The 22,392-nt window shown below is 47.3% G+C and overlaps 1 protein-coding gene and 1 long non-coding RNA gene across 2 annotated transcripts in view; both read left to right on the top strand.

Annotated features, from left to right (window-relative positions):
• Positions 1–22,392, top strand: part of DAP (death associated protein) — a 194,302-nt gene that overhangs the window by 148,183 nt on the left and 23,727 nt on the right. The window contains exon 3 of the mRNA XM_015592466.2: positions 5,734–6,002. Within this exon, the coding sequence (XP_015447952.2) occupies positions 5,734–6,002 (269 nt within the window). The remainder of the gene's footprint in view (positions 1–5,733; positions 6,003–22,392) is intronic.
• On the top strand, positions 13,913–22,136 carry LOC112482996. The gene is made up of 2 exons (XR_003047463.1): positions 13,913–19,433; positions 19,841–22,136. It is a non-coding gene; the product is annotated as an uncharacterized LOC112482996 (long non-coding RNA).

Here is a 22,392-nt window from a genome sequence, read left to right as displayed (position 1 = left end):
TGAATGAGTTCAGTAGCTCTTCTCCAGCAGAAGCAAGGGCGGCATACACCAAGTCTTGCTCTAACACCTGAAGTCAGTGCTTTGGGGACGGTTGTTTGAATTAGCTGCCCCTCCCCGCTCCCTGCTAGAAACCACAGCCTGGTTCGCGGGGTGCTTACAGTCTATGAGGGGTCTTGGGGAGGCCCCCTCATCGCCCTGCCTGTCTTCCAGCGACGGATCTTTCTAGCACTTCTGTGGGAGCGATCGGAGTTCCGGTAACACGCACACCTCCAGGTCCTTATCACTGGTGAGGAAATGAATTTCAACTCAGTGAATATGAGAGAGATTCGTTTATTAAAAGCACAGTATGAAGTAGAAGACCGGTCAGGCCTAAAACCGGCTGACCACGTGGAAATGAGGTCATGTACCCCTATGGGGGCACGGGGTACAGCCAGGGAAGAGAGAGAGCTGTAACCCCAGGGGAGGGAGAGGTCTGCGGTATATTTGGGGCCGTGGTGGGTAGTAATAAAGGTGATCTTAGGTGATTGGCAAGTGAGGTCATTTTGATTGACATCTGGCTGCTTTATAACTCTGCCTAGTGCGCATGTGCTTACCCAGAATTCAGCCTGTTACACTTAGATTCATGAACTTCCAGACATAAACATAGTATCATAATGAAGCTTAAATTGTGTGTAAATTAGGGTAGTATCTTCTGTACAGACATCTGTAGCCGGATTATGCCAGCTAAGACTATGACCCTCCTGTCCTTTGTCTCTGGGGATGCAGGAGGAATTCTCTGCCATAGGGTATTTTGGGGGCGGGCTCTGGGCTGGGCCCCTATTCCTTTGTTCCCACGGTCTGAATGGCTCCCTAACACGTTGAGCATGAGCCATGACTTCCTCTCACAGCAGGCACCCTGACACCTGAGGGGAGAGCACTGTCACCCTTTCTTAAGGACAGAGGACCCTTGGGCACAGAGTCAGCAGTTCTCCACAGTGCATGTGCGTGCGCGCACACACACACACGCACACACGCACATAGGCAGAGCTGGTATTTGAACACAAGTCTGGCTCGATCTTGCCCTTCACCTCTGCATGGCACTTCTGCTAAGAGGAAGCTTGTTATTCTTTAAATTTGAAGCTCTCGTTTGAGTAACAACCATAACAAAAATCCAAGATTATTTTCTAATGTCTCTCATATAAATACTTGTATTTGCAAATATTCCACAAAAGATTTCTGCAAAAATAGCTCTGCCTTTGTATTTTCACAAATGAAGAATTCTGGTGACAATGATAAAGCAATCACAGTAAGTATGTGCTGTCATATTTTTTGGCAGTGTTGTAAGTTAAGATGAATCTGTCTCAGCCTTGAGTTATTATTATTATTGCCACTGTTTATTGCTACATTAATCACCACACATACTGTGAGGGATTGATGAAGTTAATTGCTTTTATAAACTAAATTCAATGAAGTGCCAATTCAGAGTGACCAACCCTTGACATGTGTACCTACAGCAGAGGAGGCCCTTCCACATGAGTGTCAGATGACGATGTCACCTTGACACATGTCACCTTGATAGCCATCATCAGTTTTCTTTATAGTTAGCTGCACAGCCCTTTTTTCTTTTAGTTTATAGAAAACATCTGTGATTTTTAGTTGTAGTTTTATATCTGCCAAGTTGAAACGATTCAGATATCATTTTTAAATATGCATCTGTATTAGTTTGCTCAGGCTGCTATAACGAAATACTACAGGCTGGGTGACTTGAACAATAGAAATTTATTTTCTCATAGTTCTGGAAGCTAGAGGTCCAAGGTCAGAGTGCTGACTGGTCTGGTTTCTCCCGAGGTCTCTCGCCTTGGCTTCTCATCGTGTCCTTATGTGGCCTTTCCTCTGTGCACGTGCATCCTGGTGTCTCTTCGTCTTCTCACAAGGACATCAGTCCATTGGATCAGGGCTCCAACTTAACAGCCTAATTTTAAGCTAATCACCTCGTTAAAGGCCCATCTCCATCTATAGTCACATTCCGAGGTACTGGGTGTTAGGGCTTCAACACGTGAATTTGGAGGGACCACAATTCAGCCTATAGCAGCACTTTCAATCAATTTCTAATGGGAATAGGATGGGGGTGGGATATATGGGGGAGGAGAATGAATTTAAAAAAACATTTTGTGGGACAACTCTTGCAGCTTCCTCCTTTGGCGAAAAACATTCATAACACTCCAATAGAGTGGGAAATAACCTTAAATGTACTACAGATTTTTATTTTCAGTCTCCATCTCTTACGATTTGGCACACTGCGTAACCTGGGAAATCTTGATAAGCCACCTGCAAATGGTGTTTTTTGTTTTCTTCCCTTTTATTTTTTAATCTGAGCCCAAAGTGAGGGAAATCCCTAGGAATCACACCCAGAGAAGAAACTGAAATTCAGAACAGTTAGTATGAGCCTTGGGCCTCCAGGAGGCAGGAAGGGACCCGGTGTCTCTTTCTCTCACAAGGACACCAGTCAGACTGGATGAGAGTCCACCATAACAGCCCCGTTTAGACCAAGACTCCAGCAGAAAGTGGGTGCTCAGCAGCCAGGCCCATGGAAGAGGGGCGTGGGAGAGAAATGCAGCCAGTAGGGTGTCGGGAAAGCTGGTCTGTTGCAGCCTGGGCTCCGGATGGAGAAAAAAAGTGTTCTTGAAAATCTGTGAACGCAGCCTGCCCTCACACGGGCCAAGGGTTCAAGTTTACACAGTTTGGCAATTTCTAAGGAATCTGACGTAAAAGAAGTTTCCAGATACCCGTTCTCCTGGTCTGATAGAAGAACGTATAACACCCCTCCAAAGGGATCTGGCCCCATAGGGTCCCCATAGATAAAGCCCTGCTGAAGACAAGCTCATAATCCCCAATCACCGCACTAAAAGTGAGAGTCAGTGGAGAAAAACAGTGGCTTAAACTCTCAAGGATGTCAGATAATAAAATAATTGGGTATACAAGTATGTCAAACGATTAAATATATAAAAAAAAATTAAAAACACAAGAAACAAATAAGACCCTGCTTTGCCTTTTGCTGATAGAATGCTGCTAGGTGCCCTTGGCCACGAAACGTGCATCAGCAGCTTCCCCAAGCGAGGGGCTGGCAAACTCTCCTGGGGAAACTGAAACCGCATAAACTGGAAGTGTGTGAGCCCGAGGGGGTTTCACGTTCTCCTTTCTGTTCGTCAGCATCATCAAGAAACTTGGCCTGGGCTTCCGTGATTCAGCAGGGGCCCACCGAATTTGAAAGGCCAGAGAGCGTGGCCTGATAAGTCGCCTGTGCGGGGTGATAGGAGCTACCCTGTGGCAGAGCCCTGGGTGCAACTGTCCTGAGGAGGGAGGATGACCGTGGTGAGCCTGTGGCCGGTGCGTGGAGTAGACGCGGCCTTGCTTTCTGTCAGGAACTCACCCGTGCCGGGAGCTACCAAATGCCTCTGTCTCTGCCCATTCGGGCTACCATACCAGAATGCCGCGGACTGGGGGCTTGTAAACATCAGAAATGTATCTCACAGCTCTTCAGGCTAGAAGTCCAAGATCAAGGCGCCAGCACATTCCAGGTCTGGGGAGGGCTCCCTCCCGGCCCATAGACTGCCGTCTTCTCTGTCCTCCCACGGTAGAAAGGGCATGACAGCTCTCTGGTGCCTGCATGGAAGGGCTCTAATCCCATTCCTGAGGGCTCCACCCTCATGACCTGATCACCTCCCAAAGGTGCCACCCTAAGCACCATCACATTGGGGATTAGGCTTCAACAGCCTCTCTCATTTCAGCTTCTCCATGTTAGGGTGCCGCTCCTATCCCCTTCCTGTAGAGGAGGCCGTGAGACCTCAAAAGGCAGAGTCTGAGACCATATGGCCGAGGACACGGAGGAGCTTGCCAGCCACAAAGCACATCAGCTTTTTGGGAATAGGGCCAGCATTTCCAGACTCTATTCCATGGAACGCTATAGTCCTAAAGGATGATAACCCCCATTACCGCAAAAGGAAACTGTCCTGTGGCCAGACACAGCTGGGGGAGATGGCATGCTCTGTGCCCTCACTAACACGTGAGAACCTATCTGAGGAACTCCGTTTCATTTGTTTAATCTAGCACTTCCCATGCTTAGTAGATCCTAGAACCCACGTCGTTTTGTTTTTTTTTCCTTGCAAAACAGCATTAACATATGAGCCATTAAGGGAATAGAAATAAAATTACAATGAGATTCCCCCCACGCCCACTAGGATGGCTGTAATGAAGATGATAGATGATGGCGAGTGTCGGTGAGCCTGTGGAGAAACTGAACGCTCGGACCAGTCGGAATGGAAATGCTAAAAGCCATTAGCATTTCCTCGGAGGGGTAAATTCAGTAGCTTTGTGACCCAGCTCTTCCAATCCTAGGTTATACCCAGGGAAGTGGAGGTGACGGTCCATGTGTCCACACAGAGGCTGGTACACAAGTCGTTCATGGCTACGTTATTCATCATACCAAAGTGCGAAAACAGTGCAAATGTCCGTCGACAGACGAATGGATACATTAAATGTGGTCTATCCATGCGATGGAATATTATTCAGACATAAAAAGGAACGAAGTACTGGACAATGCTACAACATGGATAAACCTTGAAAACATCGTGCTAAGTGAAAGAAGCCAGTCCCCTAAGGCCACATATTTCATGAATCCATTTATGTCAAATGTCCAGAATAGGCATAACCAGATAACTGGTTGCTCGGAGTTGGGGAGAGGAGGGGTCAGAAGTGACTATTCGTTGGGGTTTCTGTTTGGGGTGATGAAAATGTTCTCAAGTTGACTGTGGCAGGGGTTGTACAACTAAATATATTCAAAATCACTGAATCGTACACTCTAATCGAGTGAAATGCATGTGAATTATAAGTCAGAAAAACAGGGCTGTTTTATAAAACTAAATTAGCATCTGCCAATACTAAAGTTTCATAACACAGTTTGGGAAAGGCTACTATAGAAGTCTTGGCTGCCACGTGAGTGGCCTCTGTGACTGTTAGCACAGTGACTGTCCCATGTCACCATGTGGCTGTATCGCCCCATCAGAAGCATCATTGGAGACAAATACCATATGATTTCACTTAAATGTGGAATCTGAAAAACAAACCAACAAATAAAATGAAACAAACAAACCCATACCTACAGGGAATAAACTGATGATCTCCAGAGGGGAGGGGAGAGAAGGGTGGGCAGAAACGGGAAAGGGGATTAAGAAACAAAATTCCAGTTATAAAATAAGTCATGGGGATGTAAATACAGCATAGAGAATATAGTCAATAATATTGTAATACTATGTACAGTGAACAAATGGTTACTACACTTATCGTAGTGATCGCTTTGTGTAAAGCATATAAATGTCGTACACCGGAAACTAATATAACATATAGTCAATAATATTGTAATACTATGTACAGTGACAAATGGTTACTACACTTATCGTAGTGATCACTTTGTGTAAAGCATATAAATGTTGTACACCGGAAACTAATATAATATTGCTTGTCAACTGTGATTTAAAAATAATAATGCAGGACAATTTGAAATTTAAAGAAAAAGCATTGCGAGGATTCCCTGGGACTTGGCTGCATCAAGCTGTGCAGAACCTAAAGCAAGCAGCCACTGTCCCCACGTGGTTTATACTCTGGTGACACTTCCGCTCTTGTGAAATACTTATAAGGAGACCAAAGAAATAAACAAGAGCCTGGGGAGTTTCTAAATGGATCTGGAGCAACAGATAGCTTTGGATCTTCCCCCCAACAATACTAACTTCTGTAGTCAATCATGGCTGCTGCCAGGTGGTCTGGACTAACTCATGGCCATGGGGCAACCACAGACTTTCTGGCTGGCTCTCCTGGTCCTCCCGTGGTTCCCTTTTCACGCTGATCACACCCCGCTTTGTTTTCATTCTAGTGAAAGCCGGTGGAATGCGAATTGTGCAGAAACACCCACATTCTGCAGACACCAAAGAAGAGAGAGACAAGGATGACCAAGAATGGGAGAGCCCCAGGTGGGAGAGTTCACATTTCACAGATAACCTTATTCAGTTAAACATTAACGTTTGTTCTCTGCTCTGCGCTTCTGATAAAGCCTGCTGTGTATTTTTCCTTTCCTAAGCGGTGACGTGGTGATTCTGTTCCCAGACAGGGAGGAATGGGGTGTCTGGAGCCCGCCCCCTTTCCTGACTCAATCTGAGTATGCTGTCAGTCCGGGGCGGTAGCCTGGAGACCTTAGGAAATGCCATAGTAGCTGAATGTGTGGGGCAGGCCTGGCGTTGGTGCGGCCAGGCTAGAGAGCTCCTGGTTTTGAAGGTGGCCACAAGCACCCAGGTGCTCCTAGTCCTTCGGCCACACCAACGGCCAGCACGGCCTCGCCTGGGCGTCCTTAAACGGCATCTCTGCCCAGCCCCCTGGGGCCCGGAAGGCTCATCACCCTGCACTCCCCCCTCGCCGTTTATTACTCGTTTTCCTCTGAGGTTCTGATGTCAAGTTTGGTTCAAGGACTTCAATACGAATTCACTTCCATGCACCTTGTAATACGCAAGCACGCACCACACATGCATACGCCTCCCTCTGAACTTGCCCTGTAGAAGAACGTGAGCACTAAGCCTGCTACCTTACAACTTGTCCCCAGAGATGTCTCTGCCAGAGGAGGAGAGGAAGTGTGGAACGGGCGTGGGCAACAGCTAACCGGTGTTTTGGGGCCCAGCACAGCATCTCACTTCAGTCCCGTCGTCCTGGGTAATAGGTGGTGTTCTCCCGACTTTACACACTGGAGACGCGGGTCCACAGGGACTATACACCGGCCCATGTTGTGCGCCCTGCAGACTAATGGGACAGGAATCGAAGCCCCAGTCCCATGGGTCCAGAGCAGGCTGGGCTTCCAACGAGGTAGCTCCCACCATGAGCTTCTGCCCTTGAAAAAGGACGTACACGTTTTTGGTGGCTCCCGTGTCTGCTTAAGCGTGCGCTGCACCATTCGGTATGAGTTACTGCGCCATCACTTGAGGCGCAGACAAAATTTGGGGCAAAGTTTCTGAGTGATTATTTCCCATTTTAGGTCATGAGGTCAGCAACACGAAGGTTCGGCCCAAGCTCTGGTTTTAAAAGAAGCCAGCTTAACCAAAACTCTAGCATAATCTTTTTCTCCGACTATTGTCACAAAGCCGTGTTTGGATCGGTAACTCCTAGAGGTCCGCAATCCTGTATCTGAAAAGCCCGGGCCTGATTTATTTCAGAATTAAGACATTTAGGGGCTTTAGGAGATTGACGTGGATTTTAGGAGAATGGAACAGCGCGTTCCATCCGGCACCTGCAGAGGGGTCTCAGGCAGCACGTTGTCATCTGCACTTGACGTTTACGCCAAGGGAGACACATTTTCCAAACTTACAGACTTGGGCCAGTTCAGGTCAAGTTTTGCCTCCATACAAATTATAAGGGAACTTTGAGCTTGCAGAAAATTCTCGAATGCAGAATGGAGGGTGAGAGCGTGTGGGCCCGTCGTCATTTCTCCACTAGGAAACTTGGGGTGTCCTTTTTTCATATTCAGTCATTTCCTCAAGAAGGAAGAAAAAGGAGGAGAGAGAAAGCCTTTCCAAGAAAAAAAGATCCTTGGAAGTTAATGAAACATGCTCTTCTGTATGAGTTTAAGTGGAATAAGGTACAAACAGCTATTTCTTGCATAGCTGTCAATACGGTGAGAGGATAATTTACTAGCATGTTTACAGATGAGGACAGAACAGCCCGTTGGTTTTCTTTGTATTGATTTTTTTCATGAAGCGAAATACAGCATTTATCAAAGATATGCCATTTAAATAAATATGCCAGAGGATGAATGATTGCAGGAGGAAGGAGCGAGCACCCAGCACTCTAGAGTTTAGCATCTTACCATAAAGTTTGTTCTCCATGGAACCAAGTATTGCGAAGCGGGCTGACTGCAGAGTAGGGCTTGCATGCTGGATGAGCGAGAGTATTTTGGTTCCTTGTAGCCAACTTGCAATAATATGTTCCTTAAGGGTGTGTTAGCCTGTCCCCCTGACTTTGGCTTCTCTCTTGACCACTGTGGGTTAAACCGCTTGACACACCATGGACAGATGGGGTCAGCCTCTGTGGACTCTTAATCTGTTGACATATTGCCAGTACAACTCCTTTCGAACACCTGCCCCAGGCCCGGCACTCTGCATAATAGTTTACCTGCGCCACCAGGCACTCCCTGTCTTCCTGGTGGGCTGAGTGAATAAGTCTAGTTAATCTTCATCACGACTGTTTTCAGAGTGCTGTGGCACTAGCCTTGTTCCAGGTGCTCTGCGTAATTAATTCATTTGATGCTCGCAGATACTCTGCTGTCATCTCCATTTCAGAGTTGGTTAGTGATTGTTATCCCTGTCCCAGATGACTACGCCCACTGCAGCGGCTCAGAGAGGTTAAGTGACTTTTCCAAATGCACACAGTGGCTGAGTGGCAAAGCCAGCATCCCAGCGCTGGCAGCTGGGTCCAGAGTCCTCGCTCTGTGCTTGCCCACTGAGCGCCTGTTTTGTGCTGGGCACCACAAAGTGCTTCACGTGGGGTTCAAAGGTCACAGCGCCAGTCTGCTGGGGTGAATGTGTCAACACAGTAACCTACGTTTCGACACCTATCAAGAAACCAAGGCTTAGGGAGCTTACCCAGCCAACGACATACAGCCGGTCAGCAGCCAGGCCGGAGTTCAGCCTTGAGTCTGTCTTCACTGGGAAGCCATGCCTCTCATGTGCTACAGAAGCCCCCTGAATTGATGGAATATTTTTAGGATCGACAGGGACTGGTTCTAGGGTTGCCCATAACCTTTTCCATATTCCTCAAGCCCATAATTCCCGCCGTGCATCCTCACCATCAGTAAATGGTCTAATTATGAGTTTACAGCAAGGTTTCAGGCGACTGGAATTACTCTAAATATGGAAAGACCTATTTATTTGCAGAATTTATCAACGTTTAATTATTTTCTTGGAAATGTTATGGCATGTGACTTCACCATCCACATTACCCTAATCCTAAAAGTTTATATTTTCGTCCTTGTGTCCAAGAGTCCTGGATATGAAAACACGAGCGTAGTCTCAGATCCCAGTCTCCTTCTGAGATCTGCGTTTGCAAAACCCTCTGCTTTCCTTCCCAGGGTTTCTAAACTGGCTTCACGTTTACCGATTCATGTGTGCTGGCTTCCTTCCTCATTAATCTGATAATCAAATATCGATTATAGAGAAAATGAACAACTGGAGCATTGAGGAGGTTATTATGTGACCAAAAAAAATGAAAGCCACAACTTTTACTTGTAATTATTTTTCTTGCAAATATTTATGCTACTCTTAATCCCTTTAATCTTACAATTTTCGAGATTAACAAATAATTTCCTATGCTACCAAACTGTTTTGAGTTGCTACATTTTTTAAAAAGGGGGTCGAGGGAGAAGGTAACAAATTTGAAAATGCTGCCCAAGAGGTCCCGTCAAGCTAAGTTCTAGTTACCTGCTGCTCTTCACATCCTAGGACAGAAATAGGCTCCATTAATGTTAACTACTACTTTCCTGAGTGGCTGCTGGATTCTTTCTCCAAACTGACTCAATCAAGGAAAGCCATGATTTCCCCCAAAGCCTTTTGTTGGGCAAGTTGAGATGTACAAGTTTCATTATATAAAGGAGAAATTGTAGACATAGAATGGACTTAGGATTCAGTAGGATCCACTGGAGAATACAGTTTAGCGTCAGACATGTACTGAGGTCCTACCACGAATCGGGCTTGGTGCAGGATATCAATAAGGATAGGTGACGGGAAGAACAAACTGAAATGGAAGGGTTTGGGTGTGGACTGGGGTGGGCAGGAAGGGGCTGGAATGAAGGGTAAATGGGGCTGAGCAGAATTAATGTGGAAGGTGCAGCTCTTCTCTGAGCTCGGCTCTTCTTGCAGCTCTGATTGGGACTGTGGTCCTGTTTCATTTACCCCAAAAACAAGCTCACGATTCAAACCACCCAGAATGTGGGAGAGACTCAAAATGGAATACGAACAGTAACAGATGAATCTAATTTATACAAATGGCTCATGTAACCAATCAAAAGGAGTGGGAAGAAAAGACCTAACCTACGTAACTTTGGAAAACAATATTCTGACTAGATACTATAAGGCTGAAGACAAAACAACCATTAGTGAAAGCCATAATCCAGTAAATGTGTTTCTTGCAGGAGCGGGTTAGCGATTCTGAAATTGCTTTATGTGTATAATAAAATTGAACAAATAAGTAAATACGTCATCGGTAGTGGGAGCCAAGTTTCTCACTGTCTAAGAAAGAGGTTAAAATTAGGAAAGAGAAGACTAAAATGAACTTTGTGGTAAAGAATCTGAATTGGGGGCATTAGAGAGTGAACTCGTAGTTTTAAATGGATGGATGAGTGGATGGATGGATGGATGCACAGTAGAGACATTCGGACATATACATACATACAGAGCTATAGATGGGGGAGGGTTATGGTTAGTGTGTAAACCTATATTCCCTAGCTGTGTTCACTGAACAGGCCTAAAAGAACTGACACCCCTGTAACGGTGAGCATCCCGAGGGCCCAGATCTTAGCCTCTAAACACCATTCCCCAGTCAAGGGAGCCGGGGTTGTGATTAATTCCAGGGCCAGGGCAGAAAAAATACTAGATGAACCTGGGACAACTTGTAATTCCAAACATGAGGAAGCGCACCATACAGAATGGGGGCTTGTCAGAACGACACAGACACCAACCTCACACCAACCTCAGGGAGCCCCTAAGGCCGAAGCTGGCATGATTTGCAAAATAAATAATGACAGGATTGGATTAGACTCAGAGTGAAATAAACATCCATGATATAAATAACTGAATACATAAATGAGGAGAAGGGACATCTCTTTATAGAAGAATTTCAGTTAATAAGTATATAAGTTTTTTTTAGAATTTCACCAAAAGCCAAATGGCACAGTAATGGTTGTGGACAAGACCCACCGATGGATGCTATGATCAGTGAGTGAAAGTTTAAGGAGAAACGGAATATTTGCATAGTCTCAAAGTATCTCTCCTGATATATTTATTAGTTAAACAACAAAGAGTGTGTTTACAGTGGACACCGTGAAAAGGACGCTTGTTCATAGTATAAAAGCTAAAATAAGGCAGAGAGTGTCATTTTGTCCGGCTCGTAAGGGAACCTGCGTGTCGGTGGCTGTAATGTTCTGCTGCTCTGTGCACGTCTGAGAATGACCGTGACGGGGCTGCGGGTATTGCTCCTCATCAGACTTTCGCCTGCTGCTTTTAGCATCCACTGATAACTCTTGCCTGAAATGGGTATTGTTTAGTGGATGCTGTATTATTATAGGGCCGCCGGAATCAGTATCGCACACAGGGTGGGAGCCGGGGTGCTGAAAATAACTGAAATGTGTTGTCTCACAGTTCTAGAGGCTGGAAGTCCAAGGTCAAGGTGTCACCAGGGTTGATTTCCGGTGGTTTGCCGACAGCCTTTGGCGTTCCTTGGCTTGTACACACATCACTGCCAGCTCTGTCTCCCTGTGTCCTTGACGTCATCTTCCCTCGGTGTATATCTCTCTGTGTCCAAATTTCCCCTTTTTAAGGATGTCAGTCACTGAATTAGGGCCCACCCTGATAACTTTATTTTAACTCGATTACGTCTGTGAAGACTTTATTTTCAAAAAAAGGTCAGGTTCTAGGTAGTAGGGCTAGAATTTCACTTGTCTTTTTTAAAGAAAACAATTCCGTTCCTACCAGATGCCAAATAGCAATCTATGACCATTTTCAATGGTTCTCTCAATAAAAGTTAATACTTCAGATAAGAAATAGAAAATTAAAATTCATAAATTAAGAGATGACATAGAGCATTTTTATTTAAGCCATTATCTGCATATTTGAACTTTATTTAAAGCATGCAACGAACCAATTTCAACATCATCTTTACTTCCCAGGATCATCTTTTGTATACAGGCTGGTTTTCAGCTGCCTTTTAAAAGGGATGTATCCTTTTCACCATGATGTATGTTGATGCCAGTGGACTAGGGATGCTGAGTGCCACCAGCTGCCAACTCCCGTGCTGTCTTGGGTGCCCTGTGTCGGCAGACAGAGTAACAACAGCTGACTTGGGTGCTGGAGTTCAGTGGGCCACAGACCCCCATCCTGAGCCCAAAGCAGAGGCTCAGTAGGCAGAGGTGTCGAGTGACATGAAATATCTTTGTCAAGGGGATAACTGGTTGTCACTTGCTTATGGTCTAAGATGCCTCCTCCAGGACACTCATCCTGAAGGCACAGCAAGATTCTCAGAACAGCCTTTGGGGCGCGATTTCCTGGCAGCATAGAGTAGCGTGAACAGCCCTGGCCACTGGCGAGAAGACGGGAGGACTAGTCACTGTGCAGCAGCTCTCACAGCCGGGCTTGCCAACGCGAGACTCATGCATCAGTGCTCTAAGTCCGCAGGCAACGCAGGGCAGTGATGAAGCTTTGCAGCTTGTATGCCAGCAAGGGAGTGGTGAAAGTAATCATTTTGCCCGTGGCACCTTGGGCAGCAGAAAGATGGCAGAGCTCGTGCAGGCCTCTACATCCCATGTGGCCGCCTGAGTGAGCTGGGAGCGTGTAAGATGGCCTCGGGAGCGGCCGTCCATGGACGGCGAGTGTCTGTCTGCACTCGGGGCCTGCAATCCATCCTAATGGCAGCACTCCACTCTCCGTGGCCCCGCAAAGCTCAGATAACCCATACGCGTTCCCCCAGGTGACTGTGGGTAGAACTTCCTCTGGGACTGGCTTCCTCCCTTCGAGAAGCAGTGTATCGGTTTCCTGGGGCTGCCATGACAAAGGACCACAAACTAGGCAGTTTAAACAATAGAAATGTATCCTCTCACAGTCCTGGAGGCCAGAAGTTCAAGATCAAGGGGTCAGCAGGGCTGCGCTCCCTCTGAAGCCCGCGGGAAGGCTCTGTCCCGCGGGCCCCTCCTGCAGCTCCGGTCGTCCCTTGACCGGTGGCAGCATGACTAATCTTCACGTGGCATTCTCCCTGTGTGCGTATCTATGTCTGGTTTCCCCTTCCATAAGGACACCAGTCACATGGGATTGAGGGCTCGCCCTGCTCCATTGTGACCTCATCTTAAATAATGGCACCGCAACAACTCCGTTTCCAAACAAGACCACATTCTGAAGGATGGGGGTGGGGCTTTAACATAAGAAGGTGGGGAACTGGGGGGCAAGGGGACACGCTTGACCCAGGACAAGCAGGCAGCATCGTGCCGCTAGGCAGTTTCCGGCAGAGCCAGGCTCCGCTGACATGTCAGCAGCTTTGGCAGCACGCCGATTTATTAACCGCGAGGCTCTGCGTGGCAGACGACGCCGACCTCTGTGCCAGTACGTGCCGTTGCCTGGGCTGAGCACTGCAGTCTGCCCTCCTGACTGGCGGATGCTCTGGACCAGGGGCGTGGCCCGGACTTCGATCACACACTCCATCAAGTTAAAACCTGTTTTGTGCCTCCACCCCCAATATATGTGGATTCATTTTTAAATTATACATGTGTACTGTTCTATCATTATAGAATGATAAAGTATATACAAAATGGACGTTAATGTATTATACAAAGGTGCGATAAGCAGTATTTTCAATGTCTTACTAATCATTGTGACTTTATATTGTCATTAACTAATATTTCAATGTCCAAGTAAATATCCTTGAGATAAGGGTTCTCATTAATGACTCGGGATGTAAATCTAAATTTCTAATGGCCTTCTTGGTGAGTTTGCGGTGGAGGGCAACTTCTTGTCAAATCTGATTAGATTGGTTTGGTCATGTGGCTCACAAAGTACTTAAACCAGAAGCATAAGCCTTTCTCTTTTATTATTGTTTACTAGTGCTTGTACTGGTTTTAACCTCAGCCTCCAGAGGCTTTTTTTTTTTTTTTTGCCGGGGGGAGGGGCAGGAATCTTCTGAAGCTACCTGTTTATTTTGTAAAACTTAGTTTAAATTCATTTGTAATACATTTGAGCACCGTCCTAGGTGCTTGGGACACATCAAAGATAAAACTAGAGAATTTAATTCATTACCCCTTTACCCAGACAGCGTAGTATGGATGTTGCAAGACACTGGAAGCAATCGAAGGGGCACAGGGGCCTGTAGGTGGTGACCCACCTCTTTCCTCTAGAATCCTAAGGACCATGGGGCCAGGAGACAGAGTGACAGTCAGCCTGCAGACATAGCAAATAGTGGTAAAATCGAATTCATTTTGTTTTGTTTTGTTAGAGAAAAAATAAATGTAAATAAAATAGATTGGCATGTTCATCTCATTTTCCCTCCTAAGCACAAAGAACTGCTTTTGTCATTGATTGCTTAGTGGTGGCTCCAATACCAGTTTTCCTGTTCTGTGTAGTATAAATTAAGCCTTTCCTCCCAAACCTGTGGCTATGTGTATGTTAGGTTGACCCCTGGGAATGCAGCAATGTGCATTTTGAGAAGTTTTGCCTAGAACTGCTCAGTAGACACGGTGTGATGTGTGTGACCCGAACACTTTGTGTTCTAGAAGTCACGGGCATGAGCATTGTCCGGAGCTCAGTCTCTGAGTTCTCGTCACGTAGGTGGGCACTGGAGGTCGGCGCAAGTCTGACAGGTAGCAAACCGAAGGCTCGCCGCGCCACAGAGGCAGGGAGCGTGTGGGCATCGTCCGTTTGTCACAGGAGCCGAGCTGGACTCCTTCAGTTTGGGGGCGAGAGGAAAGGGCTGATGGCCCAGCTTCCCCCAGTGCCTGGGCGGCTGGTACGTGGCTTGGAGGCGCTGTCCACACAACGTCCAGTTCCAGAATGGACGCGGGAACCGGGCGTGATGGATTAGCTTCTGAGCACCCCGTTCCTGCTCCCCGTCCCTCCTCCAGCCTCCAGCCTCCATGCAAGACCGTCAGGCCCCGCTCCACACTGGACGAGCTCCTTTTATCAGGTGGAAGAGGGGAGAAGGCAACGGAGCCATCAGCCTCCGGAACGGGTGGCTCGTGTTTCTCTGGTGTTACTCGAAGGGTTGCACTATTTATCAGTAGTATCTTCTTATTACATAAACGTGTGAACCGAATTTAAATCACCTCTCCAGAGGTTAGATTTTATAGAATGAAATGTGTAATAATAACTTCACATATGAATAATGACATAGAAACAAGAGCCCTTTCTGAGTTTATTACATTACAATTACCATGCCTGTAATTTTTAAACCCTATGTTTAAATAAATTCCATTGACTTCAACTGTCCCAGAATGCAGAGCACTCAGAAAATACAGTACTAGCCCTCCCTTACCCCCAGGGGGATGTTCTCAGATCCCCCAGGGCATGCCTAAAACCGCAGAGAATACCAAACCTTCTATGTTCTGCTTTTTTTCTATATATACAGACTTATTATAAATTTTAATTTACAGGTTTGGTACAGTAAGAGATTAACATCAATAATAATAAAATAGAACAACTGTAACAACATATTGTAATAAAAGTTACGTGAATGGCCTTGAAGCCATTATTAAGTAAAACAAGGGCTACTTGTACACAAGCACGTGTGACCTCGGCAGTCACTCTGACACCTGGCCAGCTACTAAGAGACTACCAGGCTGGTGGCAAACACAGCATACAGCGTGAAGACACTGGGCAAAGGGATGATTCACACCCCTGGGGGAAGCAGAGTGGGATGAGTGTGAGATTTCATCGTGCTTCTCAGAACACTATGTAATTTAGAACTTACGAATTGTTTACTTCTTGAAATTTCCGTGTAATATTTTCTGACCACAGTAACTGAAACCATGGCAAGTGGAACCTTGGGTAAGGGGGACTGCTGTACTCAGTGAATCAGTAATATTTAGCTTAGACTTTAATTCTTTAAAGGTAAAATACTTAATTAACTTAATTACTTGATTACTTCTTATTTTAAATTAGGTAGGATCGGCGTTGAGGAATAAAATTCTTTATTCCTGTGAGCGTGTTCTGCTGGGCCCTCAACCCCCTCTAGGTGGGGTATTGACTGTGTGTCTTGGTTGTGTGCATCCTCTAAGGCAGGGCTGTCGTCGTTAATATGGAATGGAGACCAGAGTCACGAGGGTAGTGTCGTATCGAGAAATTCTCATGGAGTCATCAGATTTAGAGCCGGACTCGACCTAAGAGGTCACCTAATCCAGGTGCTCCCAGGTGGAGTGCTCGGGAAGTGGAATGTCAGATTTTAATAAAATCTAGAAGAGTCTAGATGCCAGAAACACCTATTGGATAGAGATCCATAAAGTTTTTTATGTTTAAAAGAAGTCTTTGCCCACTTCTGGGTATATCTCCAACAGAATTGAAAGAGAAGTCTCAAAGAGATATTTGCACACCCATGTTCACATTCGCAATATCCAAGAGGTAGAAACAACCCAAATGCTCATCAACAGATGAATGGATAAACAAACACGGTATGTCCATACAATGGAATACTATGCAGCCTTAAAAAGGAAAATCCTGTCACATGCTGCAGCATGGATGCTAATGGAATAAGCCAGTCGCAAAAGAGCAAAACTGTGCGGTTCTACTTACGTGAAGTATCTAAAGTAGTCGAGTTCATAGAGACAGGAAGTACAGTGGTGGCTGCCAGGGGCGGGAGGGGTGCAGACGGGAGCTGTTGCAAATAGCCACAGAGTTTCAGTTCCGTGATAGGAAAAGGCTCTAGAGACCTGTTTCACGGCAGCATAAATACACATAACACTGCCGAGCTGCGCACTTAAAAATGGTCCAGGTGGAAACTTTTATGATACATGTTTTTTACTACCAAAAAGGTTTTTTTTTGATAAAGCAAACAAAAAAAGACTTCACTGCTGTGAAAGAGGTTCGGCGGTTTCTCAGAAAGTTCAACATGGCATTGCCACATGACCCAGCAGTTCTACCCGCAGTATGTACCCACGTGAGTTGAAAGCAGGTGTTCAAACAAACACTTGTGCGTGAATGTCCCTGCATCATCACTCACACTAGCCAAAAAGGGGAAGCAACTCAAGTGTCCACCAAATGCTGAATTATAAACAAAACATCCATGCAGTGGAATAATCAGCCATCAAGAATGAAGTGCCGACACCTGTTACAACACGGGGTCGAAAGCATCATGCGCAATGAAAGAAGCCAGACGCAAAAGGCCACGTGTTACACGATTCCATTTATTTGAAATGTTCAGAATAATCAAATTCAAAGAGATGAAAAGCAGATGCCTGGTTGCCAGGGGCTGGGGAGGGGAGTGACTGCTAAGACTTTCTCCTGGGGATGATGAAAATGTTTGGAAATTAGATCGTGGTGCAACACACTATTAAAAGAGCCTCTGAATTGTACTTTAACTGGTTCACATGGTGAATGATACGATACGTGAATGTTACCTCAGTTAAAGAAAGGGGTCTCGTGAATGAGAGCTTGGGGACCACGGCTGTCATCCAAGCCCACGTTTTCTGAGCCAGGAAAGAGGAAGTGCGCTCCGGCGCACTCCGGCAAAGTGACTCCCTGGAGGGCCATGGCTGCCACACTCGGGACGCCAGGACACTCAGGCGAAGGTGGGGAGAGGGGGTTCCTCAGAGGCTTCCCGCTGCCAACAGCAACAAACCTCAGCTCAAACCGCACAAGGCAGCAAGGACACATGCTGTCTCCTGTGAAGAAGGGGCAGGGTTGGCTCTGGGCAAGGCGGGTCCCTCGGGCACATCCAGGGCCACCTGTCCGCACCACTGGTAGCTCCACCTTCCTCCACGGGCGGGCAGGCGGTCAGGTCCGGACACGTGGTGTCCGGAGGAAGGACGGAGCATCTCTTCTGGAGTCTCTTGTCAGGAGCGAGAAAAGTTTTGCCAGAGGCCCTCTAGCAGACTCATCGCCCAGAACTGGGTCACGTGACTCCCTAACTCAGACATTGCGGGTCACCAGGATAACCAGCGTTTCTGCTCCACCGTTGGCTCGAGGTCGCTAGAAAGATGCGTTTTCTGCTAAGGGGAAGCCAGAGCAGGATCCGTGTGGAAATATCTCTCCAAGATTTACGGTCAGGCCTGAGGCTAAGGATTTGGGGGGGGTTGGTGCGCTGGTCCGAAGGCGGGGGACTGCGGCCTCGCTGGTGTTTTACAAAGCGGAGCTTTGCGGTGGCCTGCGGGGCACCAGAGAGAAGGGTCTGTCCGGGATCTTCCAAGGATTCTTCCAAAAAGTTGAACTGCCACCACTAACCGTTTATTCTGGGTAACTTCCGTATTTCTATAAGTCAGGACCAAAGATTTCAAGTGGGAGAATAAAGATTCTAAATGGCATCTGTTAAGTGTCCCTTTGCAGCACGTTTTCCCAGTGTCGTGATAACGAAATTTGAGCATCTTGGGCCAGTCCGACCGAATGTAGAGAAGTAATTGCTGTTTACTCTTTTGGGGGCGTCGTGGGAGGTGGGAAATGAAGGCAAGGAAAGCTAAGATGATAGAGTAGAAATATGCAAGCTCTAATACATGTGGGCATGTATTTCGAAGATGGCAGTTGAGTATACAGCCTAAGTTTGATTATAAGAGGACTAATTAGTTTCATTTATCGATCGACATTCCTGCCTATGGCATAGCTTGACCTCTGCAGCTAAGATTTCCTTCTGCTACACATGGATTCGATGGAGAGCGGGCAGTGTGGAGAAAGGGTTGTCAACAGCCCACAATATTGGATGAGTCCTGTGGGCCGAGGAGAAATCTAGGCTAATAAACAACATGAACGTTGTTAATTAACATGCTATGAAATTAACATGGGAAAGTCGAGACCCTCCCAATCTAGAAACACACACAGACTTTCGATGAGCAGAGACTGTCCTCGCTGGGGAGCGGCGTACATGGGCATTTTGGGGAAGTCAGAGCAGGCGGTGTGCTGAAGCCGGAGGGGGCTGGCTGGACCTCCCGCCCCTCCGCCTCGCCCTCCCCACATCGCCCCTCTCCTCAGTCACACTTCGGCATGCGGGCTTCATGCGAGGGATAGCTCTCCGAGCTGCTCCAAGGTGTGGCACAGCGCCCTTGCCCAGTGCTGCGGGTCACGGCCATCCGTGTGCGTCCTGGAGCACCACCGAGCAAGCCACATCACTGTGCACCCTTCCTCCTGCCGTGCCCCCTGTTAAAGTGGAAACTGCGAAGGGTCTGAGGTTTTACCTTTTTGCCACCTCACCAGTTAGCTTGCCACGGAGAATCTTGTTCTCCTGAGTCCTGGGGCATCACCTGTAGCATCCCACGACCCGTCTCCTCTCAGTGATGGAGGGGTTCATAGAGCCTCTCAAATTTTAATGCTCTTGCAGATTGCCCGGGAATCTTGTGAAAATGTGGATTTTGCGTCAGCGGGCCTGGGGTAGGACCTGAGACTCTGCATTTCTTGCAGGCTCCCAGCGGGTGAGGCGCCGCTCGTTCCTGCCACACTTTGAGTGGCGAGATTCCATCCCAATATCTAATGCCAGTAAGTCTGTGAATCGACACAATGTGCAACGTAGACAATGCCATATAGATCATTTACCCTTTGGTTCTCAGTAAGTAATTATAACTTCTTAATTCACCAGCGTATTTTTAAGTACTCCAGAGGGGACGAGGAGGACAGCGTAAGCAAGAACTATCCATAGGGCAAGATTGAGCTTTTTTTTTTTTCATGGCACTTTAATCTATTTTGAAAGTATCTGTCATTCAGCCTGTTGAGTTTACGATTGTGTCGCATCTTAATTGGGCTGTGAGGGATGAGACTGTTTCTGCCATCAAACAAGCAATTTAGCATCGTTCAGAAAGTCTGCCAGCCCAATAATGACAAATACAAGCCACCATTAGACCTGGTGCTTTATAAATATAGTCTTACTTTGTCTTCACACTTTACAGGGAGGTGGCGGACATCATTTTATGGACAAGGACGTCTGCTGAGAAGGGCTAACGACATGCCCAAGGTCGTTCCAATAGGAACGGACAGAAGTAGAATTTGAATCCTAATCTGTCTGATTCCAAAGACTTGCCTCTCTGCTGCCCACTACTTACATTCTGGCAACCAGCCTTCTTTTCGCAAAGGGTCGGAGAGAATTATTGAAAAGAGAGCCTAAAATTCTACTTGGAAGTTTAACATTCGGAGACATATTTTCCACACTCGGATTGGATTACCAGATACCAGTTTCCATCCAAATTCATTTCAGATAAAAGAGTTCCCGTGAGTCCCCTTGTCCCCCCGTTGTCGGCTCGGGCTCTGCAGCTTTGCGAGGCACGGTGTCGGACCGCTGCGGTGGCGCGGGCTTCCACGAGGACATCCCCACCGCCACCGCTCCCCCGGGGCCTGGCCCATGGCAGCCGCTCTCCGGCAAGTCTTCAGAGCTGATGGCAGCAGCCGCAGAGCCAGGAAAATGACTGTTCCCTTGGGAACCACGCGGCCCCGTGCGTGAGAAACACAGGGCACAAAGACGGGGTCCGGTTCAACCTGAGAAGCCATCGATTTCAGATTCCCGAAACCAGCTGCAAAGAAAGGAAATCAGACCAGAAAAGTACAATAAGAGGAAGTTGGCATCCGTGTAAAATCAATGACTCATGGCTACTGAATGCGTTATGACTTTAAGTGGAAAAAAGAACTGATAAGTCTTAAATGGGAAGGGTGTGCCACATGGCACAAAACAAATACTGTTGGAGAATGGAAGAGCCTGTTTTCATTTTGCCAGAGATTCCGAATGTGATTATAGATCAAAATAAACGCAAACCCTTTGCAGCTCTGGCAAGGCTGAGCCTACAGCGTGGGCTTCTATGAGAAAGCCTTTGTCACCTTTGTGGGGCGGAGGGGCGCCTGAGTGGGAGAAACGGGGGGGGAAGAGGCTCCGGGCCACAGCGTCCACTGAACCCCCTCTCTCCTGAGAGGAGGAGGGAATATTACCCCGAGCATCTTCTAGGCCTTTGCACCCACGTGGCTGTCGTCCCTGGATAAGAGGCACTGGAAACGCAGGCCTGGGGGTGCGCACGAGGCCTCCTCCCTCAGAGTCGCTGAGTGAGTCAGCGTCCCTTAGGGAACTAGGAACCAGAAAGGACAAGTGTAGAGTTTGACCCAACTCGGCCTGGGCCTTTTGCCCAGTCGTTTATCTGTTAATCTCTTCGCTTTCTTTCTTATCCCAAAGCACATTCATGACTACAAAATCAAGCAGTCTAGGTACACTTAGTCCCCAAGAGTCAGCCTTCCATTATCTGCTCGAAATGTGCTTAAAGCAGCTCGGCTTGGGAAAGTCCCAAGCGGCGGGGAGGGGCCAGGGTCCCTGAGCCTGGGCTGGTGGCTCCTTCGTGGTCCCAGGTGAGGCACGAACCTTTGGGGCCGTCAGCTCCTCATCTGTAACACTAGATTCGTAGACGAGTCTATTTCTCTTGCGGGACGTTTATGGTGAACACAGCATGAGGAAAAACGAACACCTGCGATCTTTGAAGAGAATTAAAGCACACTTGAATTATTAACAGTCACACATTTACAGAGTTCCCGTCGCGTGGCGGGAACTTCACTAGACGCGAGGAAATGTAAGGGAGCCCTCGGGGATCTTGGGGAGACAGCTCCGTCCTCGCCGAGGCTGTCTGCATTCCTGGGTGGCGGAGCGGTTCCTGGTGGGTAATGATAAGTCATCTCAGAATCAGAAACTCTCAAAGGTGCTGTGCTTGAAAGTTTTTTTCATGTTTTTACTAAAAAATGGTTGCGTGACGTTTTTAGGCTAGCACAAGGCAGTGGACCGCCTGTGCTCTGTGGCTCGTTGGACAGATCTCCAGGTTACGTCCAGGCCTCCGATTTTTTCTGCACCCAAACAACGCACCGTGTGTATTTCGGCGTTTGCTTTACTCCTCTTCCAAATGGACGCCTGGCAAATGCACTCGAGTGACCGTCACACAGTCCCCCTAAGACACAGAGCGAGACGCCGAGTGTCCGTTAGGAGCTCTGTCAACACCGAAGGTGTCACAGCTCAGCATTATAACGAGGATGAAGACGGCGCCGTGTAGTGTGATGGATAGCCAACTCCGACCAAGATTCGTAATGGGGTGGGGGCTTTGTTTCACACCTGTCTTCTGATGCTTGAGTCTCGAGCACTCTCGTCTCTCCTTGTGAAGGGCTGTGTGTTAATTAGTGACTGTAGTGTGCTGTCTTTTTCCTTACTAAAAATGCTCAAGAACGGTTTTGTCTCTTGCCTGGGTATTAATGATCGTTTTTCTATGCGCCTCCATTCCTTACCTGTTATTTCTTCCCAAGGAAAGTGGCCTCGCGTTGGTCTTGTTAAGATGACCTGGAGGATAGTTTCCAAGGTTCCGTAGCCACTGAATTGTGTTCATGAGGCATCAGGGTGAAATAGAAAGATCCAGTGAGAAGACCCGCGTTTGGCCGCCTGTACCATTAGCCAGCCGAGTGACCTTGTGCATGCACACGTGTGTAT

Source organism: Pteropus alecto, unplaced genomic scaffold (genome assembly GCF_000325575.1).
Source record: "Pteropus alecto unplaced genomic scaffold, ASM32557v1 scaffold66, whole genome shotgun sequence".
NCBI lineage: Eukaryota > Metazoa > Chordata > Mammalia > Chiroptera > Pteropodidae > Pteropus > Pteropus alecto.
The sequence above is the reverse complement of the archived record's forward strand: the minus strand, read 5'-3'. Positions and strand labels throughout refer to the sequence as shown.